The 23677-nt window shown below is 54.8% G+C and overlaps 1 protein-coding gene across 5 annotated transcripts in view; it reads right to left on the bottom strand.

Annotated features, from left to right (window-relative positions):
• Positions 1–289: 289 nt before the first annotated feature.
• Positions 290–23677, bottom strand: part of RERE (arginine-glutamic acid dipeptide repeats) — a 269676-nt gene continuing 246288 nt past the window's right edge. For all 5 annotated transcript variants that reach the window (XM_031463992.2, XM_064494092.1, XM_031463994.2 and 2 more), the window contains 11 exons: positions 12190–12352; positions 11215–11307; positions 10531–10730; positions 9139–9300; positions 8646–8759; positions 7040–8367; positions 6738–6960; positions 5796–6516; positions 3868–4014; positions 3239–3419; positions 290–2947 (listed from right to left, as the gene is read on the bottom strand). In XM_031463992.2, coding sequence (XP_031319852.1) covers positions 2914–2947; positions 3239–3419; positions 3868–4014; positions 5796–6516; positions 6738–6960; positions 7040–8367; positions 8646–8759; positions 9139–9300; positions 10531–10730; positions 11215–11307; positions 12190–12352 — 3366 coding nt within the window. In that variant the 3' untranslated portion in view covers positions 290–2913. The remainder of the gene's footprint in view (positions 2948–3238; positions 3420–3867; positions 4015–5795; positions 6517–6737; positions 6961–7039; positions 8368–8645; positions 8760–9138; positions 9301–10530; positions 10731–11214; positions 11308–12189; positions 12353–23677) is intronic.

Below are 23677 nucleotides of genomic sequence, written 5' to 3'. Positions count from 1 at the left end.
GAGCCCTCCCGAGCAGAGGAGAGGGTGTTCTTGGTCCCAGTGACACCCCCTTGGGCCCAATAGCTGCAGGTGAGAGAAGGCAATTGTTCTCACCAGAGAAGCCCTTCTTCAGTGCAGACGGGATCTCTCTGGAAGCCGCTCCGGAAGGTAAGCGGGGTGCTGGTAAGCCGCTGCCCCTTCCCCACTCAGGGGGCGGGGGGGCGGGCTGGCTGGCTGGGGTCAACCGCCAAGCCTCCGCCCGAGCCCCCCCCCCAGGAACGAGACGCAGTGCACCACAGTCCACCACAAGTTGTAGTGTAGCTTGGTTTTATTTATGTCCACAAATATTTCAAAAAAATTACAAAATACTCAAATGGAGAGAACACAGAAGTCACGATTTCTGGGTGTCTACTGTTTACACTGTGTTGTCTCATGGCAAACTACTCATATATACATTTAGCTTCAAGATATATATAAACGTAGCAAATCAGAATGTACACTCCGCTCCCGCTGTGGCGACGAGAAGCTCAACCTTGACGACGTGGAACAAGATACACATAAAACAGGGAAAAGTGAAACTGAACTCCGAACAAAGGAAGGAAACCCAAACGGAAACCAAGGGGTCGGGCTTCAAAGACACCGAGAAGGTCTGGGGCCTCCTAAACACACTGCAGGTGACCAGGTGAGGGTTTCAGGTTGTGGGTTTTTCATGGAAAATCTCAGTGCTTCACCTGGGGGTGTGGGGAGAAAATCAAAACCTAACGAGAGAACACCTTCAGACAGTTTTCAAGTACAGACTTCAAAGTACTTCACTCTCCCTTCTTTGGAAAAACGGGTGACAGAAGAGATAAAGGTTTGTCCGAAAGGTAGGCATCATGTTCTACCAAGAGGGGGAAAGAAGGGGGGAAGGTGGGGCCTCAGCGCAGGAGTCGGGGAGCAGCAGGAGGCCCGGGTCCCACGGGAAGAGGCGCCATGGCCCGTCACTAGCCCCAGGGACGCAAACGCCTCCTGCCAATGCGGCCACCAAAGTGATGACAAAGTGTTCATCTGCGCTTGCCTCCCCTCAAGAAGCTGAAGTTAAGGCAGAAATGGAATGCGAGAAAACAAAGAAAAAAAAAACCCTACATTTTCAACAGACAAAGCCATCCTCTACCTGTCCCAACTGAAACCAAACATGGTTTTAATAGAAACTGGAAATGCCCTCGGTGCAGGTTTGAATCCGGAACCTGAACCTGAGCTAACACCTGCTGGTTTCTGGGTCAAAGCACCAGCCCCTCGACCTACCTGCTGTGACTCCGGTCCTGGACCCACATCACGTCCACTGACCCTCAGTCTCCCTTGTGGTCTGACAACGCTTGGATGTGACCACCGCATACAACGGCAGAAACAACCTCAAGAATCGGAGAGAAGAGGAACAGAAAAGGTCACATCCTCGCAGAAAGCTTGCTCAACAGGTGCAGAACACTTTCTGGAGAAAACCCATCACATGGGCAGCTTAGAAAGCAGAGGTGGGCTCTCTGAAGGATGCCTGACCCCTGGGGAGTGGCCCCCAGGTGGAAGCCTGCTTCCCGCCCCGTGTCGGCGGCCCCGACTCCCGCCTTACTTCCAGGATGAAAAGCGGGACCCAAATGGCCTCCCAGTCCAACGTGGGTCAGTGCTCCTAGGGTAACACACAGGCTGCCACCCACACCAGGCCAACTCCAGGATTCCCCGCACTCAAAAGCCGCCTGGGGCTGTGGCGAGGATGGCCCGGCCTCACCACAAGACAATCCAAACGACGACACACACAAAAATTCAGATTTCTAACAGATTCCTTTGGCGAGCAAACGTGTGAGTGACTTGTAGGGAATCACTTTCTTGAACTTTCCAGAATGCTTATGAAACTGTCCAAGTACTAAAAAAGGCAGTCCGTCCAGAACAATCAAATGCACGTGCAGAGAAATCTATACGGAAATCTACAGTCAGACACACAGAAACATGTGCTTTCGATTGCGCAGAGACAGAACGGGGGACATTTAACTCCCGTGCTCCTGGTGCAAAATAAAAGAGGCTCAAGCTAGCAGATGTCCGCACCGCTGGCAAAGCACAAGCCGGGAACAGACCGAAGTGAAAACCAAACAGCAAAACAAAGACACGGTTTGTAACACTGTCCCTGCAAAACACTGTCCCTGGCTGCTCCCTGCTGCGCCCAAACCTAGTTCCACACTTTTGCCCGTTTGTAACTAGTAACGCCCATCTGTTCCCTTTAATTAAAGGGATAATTATATATAACTTTTTATTAAAAAATCAACTCTGTATTCTGTCAATAGCTGGTAGGAATTCACAATTAGTGACATGGCTGGAAAAAATAGATCAGAATAGTAGTTTGTGGAAGAAATAAAAGGCTGTTCTAAAATTATTTATTTACAGACGTAAAAAGCCATGCTGCAGAACTTTCTCAAATTATGAAGATTTCCTACAATGTATTAAAATAAAAGATTTTTTAAAAATTATAGCTCTTGGATTCCAAACTCATATGCTGCCTATCTGCAAACCTTGTGGGCTCTGGAACACACGCAGCTGAGTGTGTCTGCACGCACAGTGGAGGGCGTGAGCTGGATTCTAGCACCTACTGCAGAAATCAAGGAGAGAAAAGAAAACTGAAGGCAAACCCCAAGATCGCAGGCGAGTTTTCCAAATGTTCAGTCCAGTCCAGGCCTCACTAAGTTTCTGGGGGACTGTCATGCAGGGAGACCCAAACCAGTCTCGAGGAACCCTCTCTACAAACAAGCACTATTATGCTGATACATTTTCAGTTGTGGGGTTTTTAAATATATAAAGAAATCTTCAGAAGATATTCCTTTTGCTTTTGCAGCTCCTATTGTATGTAAAAAGTCCTGTTTCTCCCCCCTCAAGAACTGAGGTTTCCACAGCCAGCGTTAACAAATAAATAACTTATAACTGCTTGTCACCTTCTTTCTTCAGTCGACTGGAATGGGGGAAAAAAAAAAAAGAAAAAGGAATCACTATCAGGACTGGGCCGGCAGGACCGGGCCCACTGCTGCCCCTTCCCACATCTCCCCTCCCCAAGACGGGCCAAGAGGCCAGGGCCTGGTAGAGACTAGAGGGAGGAGTCTGATAAGGGGGAGGAGTCTGACTCCGACATGGGGGGTAGACAAGGGGGAGGGGGCAGCATGGGCACAGCCAGGAGGGGCGGCCCTTAGGCCAGGTCAGGGGCCTCCCGCCCTGCCCCATCCGGCCGCGCCCCGCCCCGCCCCACCTGTAATAATCCTCCTGACTCGGCAGGTGGCCACCATGCATGTGCGGATGTCCGTGCAGCCACTGCTGCTCCATGGCCAGTCTCTGCAGCTCGGCCGACTGGGCGTGCATGGCCTGCAGCTGGTGGGCCGCCGACATGGGAGGTGGGATGGCCCCAGGCAGGTCGCGGGGGTAGGGGGTGCCTGCCAAACACACAGCCAGAGGCAAGAGGTCAGGTCAGGAGAGAGCTTCCCAAGGGGACAGGGGACGAGCAAGAAGCTACTTACTCAGCAGGGACCCTTAGAGCAGAGACCCCCAGGGGAGAGAGGAAAACGACCCCTGGATCCCCTGCCCGGGGCCCCAGTCCCCAGCCCAGTGTTTCTCGTTCACAGACACCTTCCCTGAGCCTCATTTGAGTTTGGCACCTCTGCTTGTCCTCCACTGTCCCCCACGGTCTTGGCACTCACTGGGCATTTATACCCACCCCCCAGCTCTCTGGGGACAAGAGTTTGCCTGTGTTGTCCGCAAGCAGATTCCCAACACACAGGACGTCTGTGCTCAACACACGAATAAGCGAACGGAAGGGACACCGGGCCAGCCCACCAACCCACCTCTCACCCTGGACCCTTCCTCCCCCAGGTGCGTTCTTACCAAAAACCGGATGACGAAGCATCTCGTGCTCATGGGGGGGCTGTCCAAGCAAAGGGTTGGGGAGGGTGCCGGGTGGGTAGGGAAAACGAGCCAGGTGAGGGCCAGCGGTCAGGGGGTCAACCAGTGGGTGAACTGGGCCGGCTGAGCCTAAAAAGGGGGCAGAAGTGCAGATGCAGGCGGCACCCTCCTTGGCGGTAACCCCCAGTGACCCCGTCCTCTCCACAGCTAGCTCCTGGTCACCAATAACCCTGACCCAAAGTGGCTGTTGCCCTCCTCCCACCTCCAGAAAGTAACAAAGCAGCGAAGAGCTGACCACTTACACACACCTGTTCTCCTCCCACTACCGCGTGCCCCCCTCAGGCAGAGCCTCCCCAGACTCGCTTCATTGAGGACTCCAGATCAGCAGAGCCCACCGGGCCAACCGCCCCCGCCCTGCACCTGGCAGGTCCACAGGAACCCCAAGGCCACTCCAGTCCTGCCCCAGCCAGTGTTCCTCCTCCCAGCCACTGGCTGGACCAGCACCCTTCCCAGGGCTGCCTCTCTGGCCCTTCAGCTGTCGAACCCCAAAAAGGCCAGTAAAGCAGGCACTGCCGGATGGGGCCATGAGCCAGGGGGGCTCTCTGCTGGCAACAAATCCCAGGGGACCCCTTGGTTCCCTGGAGTCAGCACTGCCTGGCCTCGGGCCCTCTGCGCTGGATCTCAGCCTGGAGGTGCTCCTGCCGCTCCTCCTCGTCTTTTCACCCCAGTGGCATCTTGGCTCAGCAGTTACCTTCTTGGTGAGGCTAGCCCACTGCCCTCTTTACAACTGCCAAGCTGCCCCCAGCTCTCTTCCTCCCTCTCCCTGCTCAGTTTTCCTTCGGAACGCTGACTGCTCTTCATAAACCGAGACGTGTACTGGCTGCCCACCAGGCGTGGTAGCTAAAGGACAGGGTGTCACCAGCATCTACAGCTGGGCCTGGCCCTCGGCAGGTGCTCAGCAGACATCCGTCAAATGAACTAACGTGGTGTGAATGAATGCCTGTCTGTCCTCACACAGGACCACCTACATCCGCTGATCACACAAGTGGCATCGAGGTGCCAGGCGCTGGGACCACAGGGTGGGTGTGACAGCTCTTGGCTCCTTCGTCAGACAGGGATAAAGGGGCTGCCCTCCCTCCCTCTGTGGCCCACTCTGTCCCGCATCCCGTTCCCAGCACGGGGGCGGACCCACGCGCCCCTATGGCAGGCCCTGGCCTAGGGTGGAGGCACATCTGCTGACTTGGGAGCAGGGCTAGGCCGTCTCCCACCCCGTCTGGCTGCTCTGCAGAGCTGCACAGGGAGCAGGGCTCCAGCCGGTCCTGTCTCCGCCTCAGACCAGTCTGCACCTGCAGTTGGCCAGTCATCGGGCCTTCAGAAGCTCATGCTCCCAGAGTACACAGGACTGGGTGGCCCTGGCCAGGAGAGCCAGCTCAAAACCAGCAGAAGCCCAAGCCCCATTCCTTGAAGGAGAACGGAAAAGTTCCCACTCAGTGACAACCTGTAGCCTCCCTGGGAGTGCTAGGTGTCTCTACCTGGCCCCAAAGGCCCCCAGCCTCGTCCTGCTCCTTGGGTCCTGCCTTCTGCTCTTAACCTGCTCCAATGAGTACAGGCTGCTCCTCTCCATCCCGCTCCCCGCCCCCTACCCCGGGCACAGGACCAAGAAACTAAGCTTTCTCATGAGGCTGTGGGCAGAAGGCCTCAGAGTGACTCAGCTTTCTGGGGGACCTGCAGCTCTGGAGAGCTGAGGGGCCCAGCAAGGACAACGGCTTCCTAGGTGGAGGCTGGATATCCTAAGATCTGCCAGGAGCCAGCAATCTCTGCTCTGGGGCAGAGGCTCCGTCTGGGGTCCAAACCTCCTTCACACCAGAGCTCAACCCACCACCCTCTCAGAGCCCCACGAGGGCACCCACCTTGGTGGAGGGGGTCCTGCTGGTGGAGGTGGAGATGAGAGTGGATGTGCGAGTGCTGGTGATGGTGCGGGGTCACGTTGAACATCTGCAGCCGGGCCAGGGGGTCGCTGGTCAGGGATGCCATGCGCTCAGCATGGATCCGCTCGGCCGCCAGTCTGTCCGGGTAGCTCATTTCAGGCCGCAGCTGGGGGCCCGCCAGGGCCAGTCTCTCCCTCTCCAAGGGGTTCAGGCCCGGGTGGAAAGACGCGAAAGGGTGGGGGCCCGCGGCCGGGGGGATGGTGAGGGCACTGTGCCGGGCGAAGTGCTCCATGGGATTAGCAGCCGGGTGCAGGGGGTCCAGCTCCGGGGGCTTCACCTCAAAGCCCGGCTTCATGCGCTCTCGCAGCTCGCGCTCCCGGATCTCGCGCTCCCGGATCTCGCGCTCCCGGAGCTCCCGCTCGCGGATGGTGGGGTCGACGTTGTAGAGGCCAGGCATGTGGTAGGCCAGCAGCGGGTCGGTGGGGTTGAGGGGCATGTAGAAGGGGTGGTTGCGGTTGGTGGGCGACATGACATGGGGTCGCGCGTACTCGCTCAGAGTCCGGAGGGCTGGCGTGTCGGGCCCGATGTATGGGGGCACGGCCGCGATGGTGGTTGGCGGAGGCTCGAAGGATGGCCGCATGTGGCCGGGACCACTGAGCTGGGGGTCGCTGAGGCGGCCTTCGTGGGCGGAGCTGGACGCCTTCTGCGAAAGGAAGGGAGGGTATGAGCCTGGGGCGCAGTCGTCCGGGGGCGGGGGTCTGGGCCACGCTGCCCGCCTGCACCCTGCAGTGACCGAGCCTCCCGGGGCCGCGAAGGTAAAGCACGTGGTGCCGAGAGAAAGCAGGCAGGTGCGCGGGGCCAGCCCACCCACGGGACCAGCCCCCTGGGAGCCCACCAGGCAGGGCTGCCTGAGGCCCAACTCACGGCGGCTCGCTCTGCCTCCCGCTCCCGCTCGCGTTCCCGCTCGCGTTCCTTCTCTTTCTCCTTCTCCCGCTCCCGCTCCTCTCGAGCCTTCTGCTCGGCCTCCCGCTTGGCCTTCTCGATGGCCTCCTCCCTCTTCTTGGCCAGCTTGGATCCCGCCAGAGGCATGAAGTACAGGTCCGTCCGCGCACACGAGTTGTAACCCCGATCCAGGTGTTTGTAGAACCTAAAAAAGGCCCGGTGTCTCGCTGGGGTCCCTGCCGAGGCCGAGGCTGCCCCAACCCCAGATCCCTGGGGACCAATACCTGGCCGACTGGCTGGCGTGGCTGGGGGTGTCCACCACCGTGGGCTCAGGGGATGGGCTCCGAGGCGGGGGCGGGGGGCTCTCTGGCTCCTCAGCATCGTCCAGAGCCTCTTCCTTGATCTGGACCGTGGGGAGTGGGCAGGCTGCCCCCCCAGGTACGCTGCCTCCCGAAGAAACAGCAGCAGAGCAGGGTGGCTGGGCCGAGGGACCGGGTCCCGCCGGAGGAGTGGAGGTGGAGGGGCAAGTTGGAGGGGTGATGGGAGGAGGGCCCCCAGGGACAAAGGGGTGTTGAGCAAATGGGGGCTGAGGGGGGATGGGGTGGAGGCCTGCAGGAGGATGGGAGGCAGTGGCAGGGGGCAGGCTCTGGCTCTGGGTCAGCACAGGCAGCTGGGCCGGGGAGGAGGGCAGCTGCTGGCTCTGAGGCATGAGCTGCAGGGGAGGAGGATGGGCCGAAGGAGGGTGGTGGGTGGACAGGGAGCTCAGGGGCTTCAAGGCTGGTGGGGGTGGAAGGTTGGCATTCATGGAGAAGGGTGAGGGCCCTGAAAGGTGAGGTGGGTGCTTGTGGGCCTGGGGTGCCGGCAGCTGGGGGATGGGCGTGGTGGGCGGGGGCTTGATGTGCGGCATGGCCAAGGGTGCTGGCGGCAGGGGCTGCTCCCGTGGGGGCTGCTGGGGCTGCAAGGCCGACTGAGAGCCTGGGGGCTGCAGGGAGGTGTGAGGGTGAGCTGCTGCCTGGGAGACCTGGGGAGGGAGGCCAAAGGGCTGAGGGGGGCCTGGGTGCTGAAGCAGAGGCCCAGCCTGGAGGCCGTGAGGGCCAGGCGGGCCCTGACCGTGTAGCGGGGGCTGGGGATGCTGCGGGCCAGACGTCTGGCCTGCTGGCCCTGTCAGAGGCTGCAGCGGGGGATGCGGTGAGGGCAGCCGCTGCGGGTGTAGGGCAGGCGCCTGCTGGATGTGGGTGTGGGGAGCAGGAGCTGACGGAGCCTGCGGCTGGCTGGGGGGCTGGGAGGCTGAGGGGGAGCCCTGTGAAGGGACAGAAGTGGCAGCAGGCGTGGGCCCTGATGTGGGCAGCTGGGTGGTTCCGGGGGGGGCTGAGGAGGCTGCTGGAGCAGCCCCGCCGGGGGCCTGCAAGGCTGCAGGCTGGGCTTGCAGCATCTGCTGCTGGGCCGAGGAGTCTGAGTCGCTCTCATTGTCCTGAGGGCTGGGGATGCTGGGGGACGTGCTGCGATTGTCCTGGTCAATGTCTTTGGGGTCACTGCTGCCCTCATCGTTGACGCTGCGGCTGTCTGAACTCTCTCCCTCGCCTTCAGACGGTGAGTTGGGCCGGCTGATCTCCTAGGGCCAGACAAGGGAGGATGGAGGCTCTAGGGGAGGGTGGCTCTCTCCGCCCCGCGATGCTGGCACCCGGACCATAGCAAGGTTTGTGCAATGAGGCAGCGAGCGTGGCTCCAGGGACCACGGGCCCGGCCCTGATCCAGCCAGTCTCGGGGGCCACTCTAGGCCCCTCCCTAGAAGCCAGGACACTGCCACCACCCAGGGAGAATCTGGGAGGGGAGCTTTTCAAAAGACACTAGTTGCTGGCTGCCATCACTTGACTCAGCTGAAAACCTCACCTGGGTTTTTGTCTTTTTGGAGCTGGTCCTGTCGGCCTCATCCGTATCAGAGGCCACCTTTTCCCGCTGGCGCTTGGTGCTCTTAAGAGGTGACGAGGCTTCCTCCTTCACCTTCTGCAGTGGGAAAGCCCACAAGAAGCCTCAGGTCGAGGAGGATGGCCCAGCAGCCTCTGAAGACTGTGGCCGGCTGACACCTGGTCCCGCATTCTGAGCTCCATCCCCAGGGGCAAGAAAGCTCTAGAAGGGGCCAGTGCAGCAAGGAAGGAACAAGTATCTGGGGACAGGAATCTCAAGGCAGAGGTGGCCCCTGAGGGTCAGTGCTGGGAGCCGCAGGGACCCCCTTTCTCCAGGCCCCAGTCTGCAGCCTCAGGCTGAGGCTGTGCTGGTGACTGGGGAAGCTCTGTGAATGGGAGGGACTCAAGGGGGCTGAGCTCCAGCAGCCACCCCAGGTGTCAGTGGTGTCCAGCTCCCACCCCGGCCCCCAGCACCTCACCTTGGCCGACTTCTTCACTGTCTCTGCTTTGCTGTCGTTGCTGGAGGTGCTGGCAGCACTGGGGGAGTTCCGGCCGCTGGAGCGGATGTCTTCATTGATGGGCGAGGCCCGACCATCAGGGCTGGCTGGCTGCTTCTTTCGACCACTGCGCAGTGTAGACATCTGCCCACCCAAAAGGGAGGCTGTTCAGACTGGACCCCAGTCTCCACACGGGCCACCTGAGCCCACTCCCCCACAGGAGCCTCAAGAGCAGTTCCCACCAACAGCCACACAGCAAATCCCGGCCCCTGGCAAACCACAGGCACCTCTAGCCGTCCCCCGCTGCATGAGGGTCAATGTGGAGCAAAGGGAGGAGGGGGTGAATGGGTGGGTTCACATGGAAAAAGAGAAAAACTCACAGCTTAAACTAAGCTCACATCTTCGGGGACTGTCCTGAATGATGGGCAGCTGACGTGAGGGAGGCCCTCTGGGGGACGAAGGCAGCTACTCTGCCACGTTCCCCGGAGTGACAATTACACCGAAAGTCAGCCTGAAGTCACCTCCCCCTTTCTGTTTACTCCATGTAACTGCCCACTCTTCCCACCAGATCCAAACACACACACACGCTGATTTCATCTGACAGAATGGGAAGTGACCCAAAGAGCTGAGCTGTCAATGCAGCTCAACTCCTAAAACCACCAAGCCTTTAGTAATGTTTCTGCAAAGCCTGGGGGCTCAGGAGAGACGGGGGTACAGTGCTTCATGCTAGTCCACCAGCTCCCCTCTGAGCAAGCAGAGGCCAGGACGCCAGGGTCAGGGGAACGTGCACGGTGCCACTGGGGAGGCCAGCGCTCTAGGGAGACTCTGGCGGTACCTTTTGCCCCTCACCTGGGAAAACTTTTCTCTCAAAAGTCCTTGTCGTATTTTTAACCTGGGAAACAAGCCTCTAATGGAAGAGGCTATGCAGTGAGTAGAAAAATGTACCTAAAGTTTCCCCAAACTGGATCAAATATTTAAAAAAGAGATTGCAAGTTTCAAATAGCGGAGATACGCGACACAAGAGGGTGACTGGCCCACGGGCCAGAGGAAGGTGTGAGAGCCTTGGAGAGCCTGCAATGAGCCAGAAACCCAGACGGAAGAGCTCCCTGTAGAAAGAAGCTGAGGGCGTGTATCTGGCCCCTCAACACCAACACCTGCTGACTGCCCAAGGAAGATGCGAGGAACAGAGGGCTCTTCCCAACCCCGCAGGCAAAGCTAATGCCTTTGGGCGAATCATTCCACCTCCAGGGGTCTGTTTCTCTGCCGCAAGTAAACACTTCCTGTCTTCCTGGTGGGCGCTGGCCCCCAGCCTCCCAGGAACCTGGAGCAGTGGTCAGCGGCGCCTGAGGGCAGGCTGCCGGCCACAGGACTCACCGAGCCACGACTCCGCCGTGTCCTCATGCTATGTTTCCCACTGAGCCCATCGTCTTCCTCTTTGACAGGTTTGAACATAAATGGTGGGGGGTCCACGGGCTTCTCGATGGGGGGGAGCTCGCCGTATTTCTTGAAGTGGATGCGGCAGTCTGTACACAGCAGGATGTTCTCCCGGCCCCCGTGGTGCCAGTCTTTGGAGGCTGCGTGAGAAAGAGAGGTGGGCCCAAACTCAAAACCCAACATCTTTGGGGACAGACATTCGAGCAAAGGGACCCTTCTATGGGCTCGGACAGACGCATCCTCAGGGGGCTCAGATGCTCATGCTGTCCTCCTCTCTTCCTGGAACGGGGAGGATTTCAGGAATATCCACCACCCTCATCTCATCTCAGGAGACCCAGGAAGAGCTGGCAGCAGACTTTCAAGAAACACAGGCGCCTCCACCCCAACCTCGAGCAAGTCTATCCTACCCACTGGTCAGCACCCCATACTGACTGCGCACAGGAGAGTGAAGTAAAATAAAGATCTTCAACTTTCTGAATAGCCCTGAAGACAGTGCACACGTCAAGTCAATGACTGCCCTGACGGGTTTTCAATTCAACTCCCCAAACATTTGGAACGGGGAAGCATCTGGGCCTGGCCTGCTCCAGTGATTGACTGCCCCGCCCCAGCCCCAGCCCCACTTACTGGTGGTGAAGCAGTGGCGGCAGGCGTACCCCTTCAGCTCCTGCTCGCTGTCCTCGCTGTCGAAGTCATCCTCACTGGCTGAGCTCAGGTCCACTGGGTGTCACAGGCACACAGGGGGTGGGGGGGACACCGTTATGCTCGGCCAAGCCTGGGACCACTTACTTCTTCCGACCTGCCCCAGACTCTGAGCCAACAGGCAGAGCGGCCCAGGAGGCTGAGGTGGGACAGTGTTCAGGAAGGACTACTCTGAATTTCTCCAGGCCAGCCAGCCAGTCATCAGAAGGAAGAACTCAGGGGCGGTGCCCAAGGGCCTGCCCTGCCAGTTGTGGGGGGGTAGGGGGTGCCGATGTTACACACCGACCCTGGGGTGGCCGGCACCGACACCCACAACTGGTGAACTCGAATACTGTGCCTCCCTGACACGCCCAAGCACCCTGAGCAATTCCCTCTCAAGCCCCAGCCCCTGGCCCTACTGGATTATTTCTTATTTACAGAAGCAACATAAACGGCCCTCAGGGTGAGTGCCCTGGGCCAAGGCAGAACCACAAGGCACTATTTTCTGACTTTTAGAGGATAAGAAAGCTTGGGCTTTGCTGTCATCTCAGATTACGAGGCACTCCAGGACCAAGAGACTGATCTTGGTAAAGTAGGAAGAAATTGTTACTCTGATCATACTGTGGCCACCATACTAGCGCAGTGAGAATGCACACAGCACACCATCATCCGCTGGGGGAGAACACTTCTGAAATTATCAAAAACACCTAAGGCCAAGACTTACATTTATGTAAAACATAAAAATGATGTTGAGCTTATCAGAAAAATTTAAATGTACGAATAATTTGTAAAACTCTCCCTACTGAGAGATGCTGAGCTCAGGCATCGCGCACACACACAAGCTGTGCCCAGGTTGCCCATGAGGGCAGGCCCTGAGCTTGGACACTGAGCGCGTGGCTGGTGCCCAAAGCCCCCACTTACAGAATTCACTGGATGGGGGTCTGGAGGGCGTGTTGACGGGCGTGGACGCAGTGCGGGTCTTAATCCTCCTGAACACGGCCTGCCTGCGGTGCCGGCGGTGGGCCCGGGAGCTGGCTGCTTCGGGGGTTTTCTTCCAGTAGTAATAGAAGGTGATCAGCTCTCCCTGCAAGGAAGAAAGGCCAGCTGTGAGGGGAGCGCCCGCGTCTCCCAGCACGGCCTCCTCTTCGGCCTGGGAGCAGGGGAACTGGAGGCAAGTCGGGGGCAGGGGACCCAGGCCTGCTCGAGTCATGCTCACAGGGCTGCTCGTGCGCCGGTGAGAGGGCCGGTCCCGTCAGCCCCGCAGAGCGTGACTTCTGGACATCAGGAACATTCACTGGCTCAACAGGTATCTGCTGGGTGCCTACTGTGCGCCAGACGCCGCCACTGTGCTAAGCACCAGAGCTGCATTGCATCACTAAACAATCGACAGAAAGGAAAATCCCTGCCCTTTCTGTGCGTGAGTGTGTGCATGTGTGCACACATGGGATGTTCTCCACACAGCATCCCAGTGACTCCACACAGGTGTGCCGGGGAAATGCCTGGCCAGTTAGACTATTCCAGAAATAACCAAAGCAAATAACTGAGGTGGTGGGACCTCGGGCCAGGAGGAAGGCCAGGAAGAACAGACCCCAAAACCAGGAAAACCGCTCCCCCCAATGCCTGCAGTGGACAAGCTGGCAGAGTCCTCAAGGCAAGACTGGGGCTTGACAAAAAAGACCAAGTGGGGACACACCACACGGTATGCTGGTGCAAAGATGAAATGTCGTATGTCACAGTGCTTAAGGCAAAAGGAGCTCCTCTTTTCATGTACAGCCCGGAAGAATGGGAGGCAAGACATCTTTTTAAAAAAACCACTGCAAGCAGACATGAGCCCAAATGCACTTTGAAAAAAATGGCATCTTTGGCACTCCCAGCCCCAAGGGGCTCAGCAGTGCACAGGCTTGTGACTTAACACATGAAGCAAGACCCCAGGCCAAGGAGGCCAGGAGCCAGCCACCAAGGACGAGCCCACACATGCCTGACTGCATGTGCACACCCTTCCCCGTCTCTTTTCCACTCCATGAGACAGCACCGGAATAAGGGAAAACGTAGTAATTGCCTGTGTATTTCTAACTTGTCTATTACATGTTATTCTACAAATGCGGGCTACAACTGTCCCCCTGGTGACTGGAGCATCCTGAGCCCAGGTCACCATCTGAGAAACCTCCTGGGTCCTGCCTCTTCACTTCCTACCTTCCTGACTTGTAAAGTCATTTATCTGTACTGATCTTCTGGTGTTGGCTGGCTGGAGGGCACAAATCTATAAATCCGATAGGGCATTAAGAGAACTGTGCTGACATAAAAAGTGACCTGGCTCTGGTTTTCCTATGAGAAAGTAGAGAACAGAACCAGGGCAGGTCACCATCACCCTTCAAACACTGTGTCAGAGTGGTGTGCTTTATTAGTTCAAAAGGGCAGCCGGTGCTGTAAATCACAGCCCAATCCCAAAGCCAGAAAGAAGGAGAAACCCAAAGCGGTTCCTCTCACCTCCTCCTTTAGCTGAAGTTGTTGAAGGGGCCAGGGGATGACAGAGGCCTGGGAGGTAGGGGAAATGTGAAGCTACAGGACACAGAAGGAAACAGTGGGAGAGAAAGCTGGTGAGGAGGCACTACCACCAGGGTCTCTGTCAAACCTCGGTCTGACCTGAAGGCTGTGACCCACGGCCGCCCTGAAGTTTCTGCACAGCGCTGCTCTGTGCGTACCACTGACTCACACGGCTACGACGGATCATTTCAATTTCTCCAACATGAACATTTTGAGAGAGTTTCAAATGGTATTAAAAGATGGTGTAACTTGCAAATTCAGATAGGGGAAGCCAGGGTTCAGGCCCAACATCAGACACCAGACAGAAAAGAACTCAGGAAAAGCTCAGGTTCACGACCTTAAACCTCCACTCCTGCATCGTGTCCTCTCCGAGTATGTGAGAAAAATCAGGACACACACACACACACACACAAACCTAATACTGAAATAAATATTAACTTTCTGACAACACTTAAGTAAGTTTTTAAACAAGAAACCTGGAAGAGATTCCATTATCTGAGTACCAGGGATCAAAGTGGCCAAGCCCAAAGGGCTGCTGATGTCAACATGAAAGACGATAAATTTCTATATTCCGGAAGACGGGGGAGTGACAAGGAATCTCACACACTGCTGGAGGGAATGTAAAACGGTCAAACCACTTTGTAAACTGGCAGTTCCTACAAAGCCAAGCAAACATGTACCTACAACCTAGCAACTGATTCCACTCCGGGGTGTTTACCCAAAAGGAGTAAAAACGCGCGCAAACTTTGATGCAAATGTTCACAGGAGCTTTACTCTTAGTAGCCCAAACCGCGAACAGCCCACAGAGCCCCTCAACAGGAGGACTGGGAGCCACTCACGAGAATACTGTATGTCAGTAAAACGGAACAAACTACTGGTAACACACAGCATGCATGAAGCGCAAAGATATTGTGCTGAGTGAAAGCAGCCACACAGACTGTGTGGTTCCATTCTGGAAAAGGCAAATCTATAATCACTAAAAGCAAATTAGTGGTCATATGGAGTCTGGAGGGGGAGGGGGAGGAAACTGCCTATAAAGGACATGAGGAAATCTCTTGGGGTGACGAGGAAGTTCTACAAATCACCTGTGGTGCTATTTATAGCGGTGTATACAGTTGTCAAAACTCACCATACTCTGCAATTTTAAGTGGTGCATTTTTACGGTATATATGGTATGCACAGTTGCACATCAATGAAATTAACAAATTAAAAAAAAAAAAGAAGAAGAAGAAGAAGAAGAAAATCCAGACCAGGTTTTATCAGCTGCCTCTCCACCACAGTAATGTCTAGGAAGGGATTAAACATTGGAATGGAGCAAATCTAGGAGGATTAGGCACAGCCTATTGGTGACTGCATGGGTGGCTAGGTCTTGAGCACAAACAAAAGACTACATCGGGAAAAGCCCTGGTTCTACAAATAGGGAGTGAAGCAGCTCGGGGCCTCACCAGGAATGAAGTCAATTGAACTTTAATCAAACATGCATAGTGTGTGCCACGGAGACCCACTGCACATAAATTCAGGGAACAAAAGCTGCTGCAGAAATCAATAGCTTACTGAAACATTAACACAGGCCACCATTGATCAGAAGGCAGCTCCACAAAGGCAGCCTTGCAAATGAGCTCCCGCGTCTGCTTGTGAGCAAACACAGAGGCATAAATGTTGTCGACACGAACGGCCTCTAATGATCATTTTGTTCCCAGTGCTCTCACCTCGTCTCCCAACAAGGCCTCACAGTCAGCATACCTCGCATCCCGGTGCTCTAACTGCACACAGCTGGGAGAACTACACTGGTTTAGTGCCCGAGCAAAACAGGAAGAGAAGGGAGGTGACGTCTCCCGATGGCTCTGTTACAGGCTGCAGCTCCTGCAGGAGGAGCCCTCCGTCCATCGGTCTATATTTAGCAGATTCTCTTTCTCCAGCTCCTCTGCCGGTTCTGTTGGTGTGGAGGGTGGGGTGGGTTTTCCTGACAGGTCATCTGCAAAAGGCCTTGGCAATAAGAGCTCTGCTCCTGGTGGTAGGTACCAGCTTCCCTCCGTGGGGCAGGTGCTCCACACACAGCAGATCTTTTCCCAGGGTTGAAGAACAAGCCACGTTAGGTTTCTCTGATTTTCCACCGAAAGAAAAACAGGGGGTGGGGAGTGCCAGGCACAGGAGAATGAGAAGGGAAAGAGGAATAAGCTGCTCAGCGTGGCGCTCTATCTGGGTGGGCTGGGGGCCGGGAGGAGAGAGGGAAGCACAGAGGAGTCAGGTGGATAGAGGCTCCATCTGAGAGCATCCTGGGCCACTTGGAATCACTGGAGAAATGGTTCCTCCTCCTCTGACACCGTTTTACTTCTGTGGGCCTCCCCCATGTTTGCTGCCAGTCCAGCAAGTTCAGGGCAGGCTCCCTGCATTGCTCTGGGGCATGTGGGCTGAAGCAACAGGGGTCAGGGCAGCTCAGAGCTCTTACAGGTAGCTTTTCAGGTAAGTTCTGCTTTAGCTTGTTGGGTAAACAGCTGCCTGGAGACAAGTTCCAAGGCCCAAGGCGGGGAGGGGGCCAGGAGGGCATGGACAGCCCTGTTGCAGGAGACAGCCTGACCCAGCCTCCTTCCAATCTTCTAGCAGATCAGTTTAACCCACAGGCGCTTGGTGAGCTGCCCATGAATGCCACTGCTGTCTGATTTCCCTCAGACACCCATGGGCAATGCTAAGGGAGGAAAACCTGTAACCTGTCCTGCCCAATTAAAAAAGATAATTTCTTTTTTTTTTTTTTTTAAGTAAGATGAGTTGCATGTCTTCTCTCTAAGGGACCTTGGGGAAATGAAAGCATAGAACAGCTTGTTGAAGAGGAACGCGCTGTAAGCATTTCAAGTATCAAAGATTCACTCAGCAAGCACGTCTGTCCCCAGTACCGAGCCTGGAGCACGCTCCCTGGGCACCCTCTTGCCTGAGCCCAGCACTGACTGCTCAGACAGGGGCCCTCTGGGAGACTGGTGTGGAGACAGGAAAAGGCAGTCAATTATTCTCACCCCATTATCAGAAGCCTAAGGGTGCACCCAAGATTGAGTTCAGTTTTTTTGCGATTACAACATATTATTAGTGCTACAACCTTCCAAAGGAGTCTGAACACCCCGAGGTGGTGGAAGATGAGGTCCAGGGACCCTGGTGCAGAGTCCAGGGCTGCCACCTACTGTCAGGCCTTCTCTTTACGAGCCGAGGAAGGCCTCAGTCTTTTGGAAATAACCCCGCACACATACACACCCCACTCTCAATTCAGTGTACGGAACAGTGGTCCTTCATCTTTCATTCTCACAGCGTGGTCCTGGGAACCAGCAGAAAGCACCTGTGACGATCACTGGTCTTCCAGCTGTTACAGGAGGCGCTGAACACCAGCGTCCCGCCTCCTTGTACACGGCGGGGGGCGGGGGGGTGGGCGCGGGTAGGCAGGAGGTCACTTAATCCAGGTCCCCGCGGTACGGGGAGTACCCAGGCACCGGCCCCAGACAGTACCCAGCAGAGGCCGCCCACAAATGCTTCTTCAGCTCGTGAGGGAAAGTTAATTTCTTCTTTACCAAAGTTTCAACAAGCATCCACTCTGGGCCAGGCACCTCCTACTAAAATGGAGGGGGCAGCAGAAGAGAGGGAGGGTGGGGAGGCAGGCCTGGATAGCGGCATTACGAATACAGCTGCTCTCTGAAGCTGTTTTACAGGCCCTCCGAGCCCACCTCCCACTGTCATTGGACGGCGGGGCAGGGCTGACACACACACCCCACTGCGCGGTCAGGAAGTAAGCAGTGAGAGAAATTATCTTACATCTTTACAATAGATTATTAACTATGCTGATGCCAAATTATTTTAACTTGAGTATGCAGAGAGAGCGCAGCTAAATGATCTCTACACAAAGCCTCAAGTCTAACACCAGTGTACTATCGGTCAAAGTGTTGTTTCTCTAAAACTTGTTTGAACGATGCCCTTCAGTCACCATTTGGCTCCTTCCTTGGTGGTCCAGGTAAAGAGGGTGAAGAAATCCACCACTTACTTTCTGGATAGAACAGAGAGACCTAAAGCTTTTTTTTAAAAAAAAAAAAAAAGTATGTTTTCCAAGGAGAAGTTCCAGGAAGTGGTGCGTAGTGATGAAGCAAGGCCCCAAATCCAGTGGGGCAGGAGGGAGAAGGAAACATGGCCTAGAGCTGCTTCCCAGACTGCTCCCCAGCCCAGGGCCCCAGGAGATGTGCCTGCCCTGCAGCCGAGCTCAGGCCACCCCGCCTGGGAGTTACAGCTGCATTGTTTCTTGGCAAAAACTACTCATTCAAGGGTAGTGAAGCAAGTCGGTAAAATTTCCTGGCACAGACTCCCACACGAGTCATTCTTTCCTTTCACTCCCCGAGGATCCAAGGGCTGCTCGGACAACTGTTTGGAACATGTGAGGTGAGAAGCTGGGCCTGGGTCTAACCATCCACCGTGTTTAGGGGCAGCCACCTTTACAGATCTTTCTGCAGCAGGCAACTGGCTGTCCTCCAGCAAGGACTCTGGTAATTAAAGCAACGCTCTCCTGGGCTCCTCCTTCTGTTAACCAACCGAATCCCCTAATCCCTAAAGGAGCCCTGACACTGTGGGCAGCTCTGCTGCTCACGGTTAAATACCACCTCTGCGGTCTCAGGTGCATCTGGTAGGATGGTGATACGCTTGAAGGCACAAGGCAGGATCACAGGCGCCAGCGTTCCCATGGCCGGCAGGGCCCAGCCCTTACGTGCAGCACCGGTGTGAGGAGGCCGCCTGCTCCGGGCAGGCTCCTCCCCCTCCCTACCCACCTCAGCTCCTCTCCCGGGAAGGACAAAGGGAAGGGAGGAACAGGAAGACTCTGGAAGAACTTGAAGGTCTCCTGGGTTTAACTGGTTGTAACGATGAGGCGAAGACACTCACAGGGATGTTCCCGAACCAGGCACTCCCGCTGCCCTTTCTGTAAATCCCTGTGCAGGTCAAAGAAGGAAAAATTTTTTCTTTCTTCTCTCTCTCTCTTTTTTTTTTTTTAACATTATGACCACTACATTTGAACACGGTGAAGGAATGGGACCAGTTTTTACCCGAAACTGTAATGAGATTTCCTAAGCTCTACGTTGCTTTAGTCGCTGACCTCAGCCACCTGCAGGTGTCCCACACCTTAACTCGCATTTCCAGACCTGAGGTGTCAGGCTGGCCTGTCCCCTCCCACACAGAGACTAGATCAGTCTTCCCAAAGTACAGCTCTGACCGCGTCAACTTTCCTCTCCCCGAATCACAGAAGGCTCCTCAAGGCCTACAGGAACAAACACCCCACTGCCCCACCGCTCCCTCCAGGCTTTTTCCTCTGTCCCCAGAAGAACTTTTGACTGCATTCCCCAGCTCTCCGGGTTTTTGGCTTCTGCCAAACCTGACAGCCAGCTCACTCAGTGCTTTCCTTCTGCCAGCAGGATGCAGTCCGGTATACCCTTCCTTACTGACTCCCTGATGTCTGCTCCAGGTGCTCCTCACCACTCAGGGCTCCGGTCATCACAGATTCCATCTTCTCCCTGAAGCCCTCCTTGGCTGCCTCTCTCCCCAACCACAAGGTTGTGACGTGATTTCACTCCTCTTCCATTCTTGCCTCCCTCCTGTGTACACAGGCTCTCCTCTGCCTGGAACCACGAACGAGCCTACCCAATTCCCAGTTCTGTGTCCGCCTCATCTGCGAGGCCTAGGGTAATATCTTGAACATGATGAGTGTTCAATAAACATCTAATAGAATGAGTATTTCCAAAGAACTAAAATTAACCTGAAAATAACTCTGAAAGGATAAAACTTTTGAGAAATGGATGCAAGACTGCCACCTTTTCATTTTGCCAAGCAAGGTCATTAAAAATAACTGCCTGATCTCACCACTATTTTATAAAAGAAATGACATTTTATCACTAAAAAAGGTAGAAAAGATAATCTCCAAATAAGAGTTCCTTAGTTTGACATTTAGTGTTATCCAAAATGACTACCCTGTTCTTATTTCTCATTTCCCACGGGCCAGTGAAAATTTAACCCCTGCACATGCTGGAAGCAGCTGCTCTAAAGGTAGGGGTCATGGGCTGGAGGGTGGGCTTAGGAATCCAATGCCACCACTTCCCCGGACCCAGTGGCTTTATTTACAAACCAACAAACTTTTACTGGGCCATAAAACCTAAAATAACAGTAGCTAAACATACGTGCTTTCCACGCCTTAATATATTTAACCTTCATGACACCCTAATACCTTCGTTATCTCTGCTTTACAAATGAGACAGCTAAGGCCCAGGGGACGAAGTGACATGGTCAAGATCACAGCACTGCAAGAGGCAGCCCCGGGGTCTGGCTCCAGCGTCCTCTGTTCTTAACCACTCTGCTGTGAACTAAGGGGAAAGAGCCGTCCGTTTTTTAACCAGAGGCTCAAATTCAGGTTACCTTTGATCTACAGAGTTCAGTTCAATAGTATCTGAACCCTAAACAGCGGTGGCTGAAGAGCACAGAAGAGTACTGTGCACCCGGCATCACACTGGGCAGCCGTCTTCCCACCTCAGGGTGACCCCTCACCCCCAGCACCCGTGAATTACAGAACCACACCGCCTGAAGCAGCTCTCAGGAGGACCAAGAGCAGAAACACGTTTGGTGGGCACAAGTGCACAATCAGAATTATGCCCAAGCCTGGAGAAATATTTTCTACTTCCCATACCAAGAACAGACTCCAGAGATAAGAGATAAGATCGGATGGACTCCGGGAGCCCACAGCCATGAACACCCCTCATGGCCTGTTCACCACACCTGGGCCGTCCAGAGGCTCAGGCTGCAGGAGGTGCCCTCTGGCCGCCTTCTGGCTCTAGGCGATGGATGTCACAGAGACATGCCAAGCAAGGGGCCTTCACAAGCCTCTTGACTCCAAACCACTGACTCTTCTTTCCCTGAGGAAATTTGAGAGTTTAGACCAGGTAGAGTCCCTCAAGAAAAGACTTCTGCACATGCTACGGAGCATCCTTCCAACCTACCTCCAGCTAAAATCATCTAATTAAAGCAGTGATTTCTAACAGTGCTAAACCATGGAGGTGACTCAAGGGTCATTGGGGTGGATCTCCTGACCTCCACACTCTTGTTGCCAGCTCTCCAGGCAGCTCCATTAAGAAATCCATCTATCAGCTGAGCACTGAACAGAAGGTTCTTCCACTTAACCAAAACAGTAACAAAAAATAAGCAACACATTTGGAAATGGTTCATTTGAAGACACAGATCAAGACCATCACAAGTGCGCTAAAGCCTGAACGGAAGGGCTCCCAGCCACGTGCGGGGCCCACAGCAGCCTCTGGCACAGAAGCTGGGCAGCCCTGACACAGCGACATGACTGGCCTCCACTTAACACGGACCCACACATAAGCGCCCGTTGGGGAGTTTTTATTTTTGCTTTACTGAACTGTTTGTTTAAATACAGACTGTTAATAGTTTAAATATAATAATGCCAACACAAGGGATCTCATTTTCTCTGTAGGGCCTCCCAAACCTCAAGAATTCATTCCCTGAAATCAGTTTTCTTTCCCATGAGCTGAGCACTTCATCTCACTGGGGTTCAGCAACAGGGCAAGCGGGCTTTCTGCGCCGCTGGCTCTGTCACCACATCACCCTTCTTGATGTTTTCTAGTTCCCGTAACAAAAACCACAATTCTACCAGCAAAAGGGGAGAAGAGTAAAGACAGCCATAAAACTGTTAAAACTGCCACTCTCCATCTCGTAAACATTTTTCTATTTATCGGCCTTTCATTATACGTGCAATCTTATTATCCCTGCACAGTATCAAAGTGACATCCGTCAGGGTCACCCTATAAAACACATACAGGCAATGTAACATTTAATGACAAGAACGGGACAAAAGATGAAGGATGGGAGAGGGTGGCAGGCTGCAGGGTGTTTTAAAGGGATCATCAGTTATCTCTGCATTTCCCGAGGTGATAATTGAATAACAGGGGCTGGAGGGAAATCCATTTTTGAGCTCAGAAAGGGTAGTTAGGAGAAAAATGTTTTTGTATTGGAAGCATGTAATGACTGCCAGGAAATGAGAACAGCTACTCCAGCAACATTGCTTTTTATATTTTATGGTTTTTATGGATGTACAGCAAATTATCAAGTACAATCCATTTCTGCAAGTTGAATTTTAAAATAAAAGACAGACTTCCTCATTGCAAAGAAAGGAGGGAAAGGGGCATTTAAGTTTGCCATTCTATCACATTTGTTTAATAAAAGGAACAGAAGCAAAGATTACTCTTCAAAGCACAAAAATACTATACGGTACCACATCCTCCTCCTTAGATGTGGAAGAAGTCATCTCCTTTGCCTGAATTTTGGATTAACCTCAGGCAAAGATCTTGGAAAAATCCAGACAAGCTTGCAAACCAAACCTGGGCTTATTTGGCCAGTCTTGCACAACGGCCAGCAAGTGGCCGGTTCACAGTGGCTCTCAGCGCAAAAGAACTCCAGGAGGGAGGTGGAGGGGCCCACTGCTGTCCAAGTAAGAGCTGTCTCGGACTGAGGTGTGCCCCTCCTGCTTAGCTTGGAGGAAAGGTGTGGCAAGGAGACACCCACCGGACCTCAGGCTCTTCCAGGCTGTGGTAAGAGCTTATAATCGCCATCAGGGGCAGCAGGGGTGGCCAGATTTTGCTTGGAGGGAAAGAACAGGGACCAAAGAGGAGCAGCAGTGTGGGACAAATGGTAAAATAACTGGTCACTTACACCTCTGGCCACCATGTGGGCACTGAGGCCCCTACCAGCGCGACCAAGGCTCCCCGCTGACCCCGCAGCCCTGGACGGCAGGTCTCCACGTGGGTTTCCTCACCACTGCTTCACCACGACCCAGGAGGATCAGCTCAACTCCGGAACACCTCACAGATTCCTGGGATTCAAGACAGCTCACCCGGACAGGCATGGCAAGAAGGAAGAGGACCATGAGATAGGCAAACAGCTGCCAGCAGAATGCAGGAAGAGCTCCCCCGAGTCACCACAGGAGAGAGGCCTGTGCTCCCCACGTGGCACCCACACCAAGTCGCCACGAGGACTGAAAGGTCCTGTGGTCCCGGGGCCTCGCTCTGGGCCACTCGCATGCACATGCTCGCTGGGGTTCGGAACACAGGCGTCCGAACTACCAGGGCTCTGGCTGTAGTCTATGGAAACAACCTGCAGGTCCCTAATCGCAGTTTGTGACACGAGCTCAGAGGGCTTGCCCTCCTGGTTCATATCTAGGTCTCCGTGATCCTTCTTGTCAGAGGGAGGCTGGCTCCCCGCGAGGGCCCAGGCAGTGCGTGGCTGGCCCTGCTGCCTTGTATGGGTTACTCTCTGGGGACCCCTCTGTGAACCTGGCTGCTGCTACTGTCAGGCTGATTACCCAGAGGAGAGCTGGGAGCCTCGCTGGCCACCTAATACACATCTTCAGAAAGCTGGATGGACCCAGATCTCTGAAACAAACCACGCGGTGTGGAAGACTGGGCTCTCTTCCCTCCGGTGCGATACGGCACAAACGTACAAGAAGCGTGCCTTATGTTCACATCAAAACCCTGGCACCTCTTGTTCTGCAGGCATATTAGCAATGTCACCATCCTTGGTGACTTCAGTCACCCCACGCTAGCCAGCCCCCTCCGCTGGACTGATCTGGGTTGTGGCAAAGTGCTCCCGGGGGGGAACCCTCACCACCCTCAGCTGTATGTTGAGGCTGGTCTGAGACAAAGAGGTGTTCTTGGCCTGCTCTTGGGAAATAATTTTTCCTTCATGCCCACATGTTGTTAAAAGGTCACTCTTGGACAATGACACAAAAAAGTGACACAAAGGGAGGACACTGACAGATGAGCTCTGCATTCTTATTACTCAAACCTGA

This window comes from Camelus dromedarius, chromosome 14 (assembly GCF_036321535.1).
Source record: "Camelus dromedarius isolate mCamDro1 chromosome 14, mCamDro1.pat, whole genome shotgun sequence".
Classification (NCBI taxonomy): Eukaryota; Metazoa; Chordata; class Mammalia; order Artiodactyla; family Camelidae; genus Camelus; species Camelus dromedarius.
Note: the sequence above shows the minus strand (reverse complement) of the source record. Positions and strands in the feature narration are given on the sequence as shown.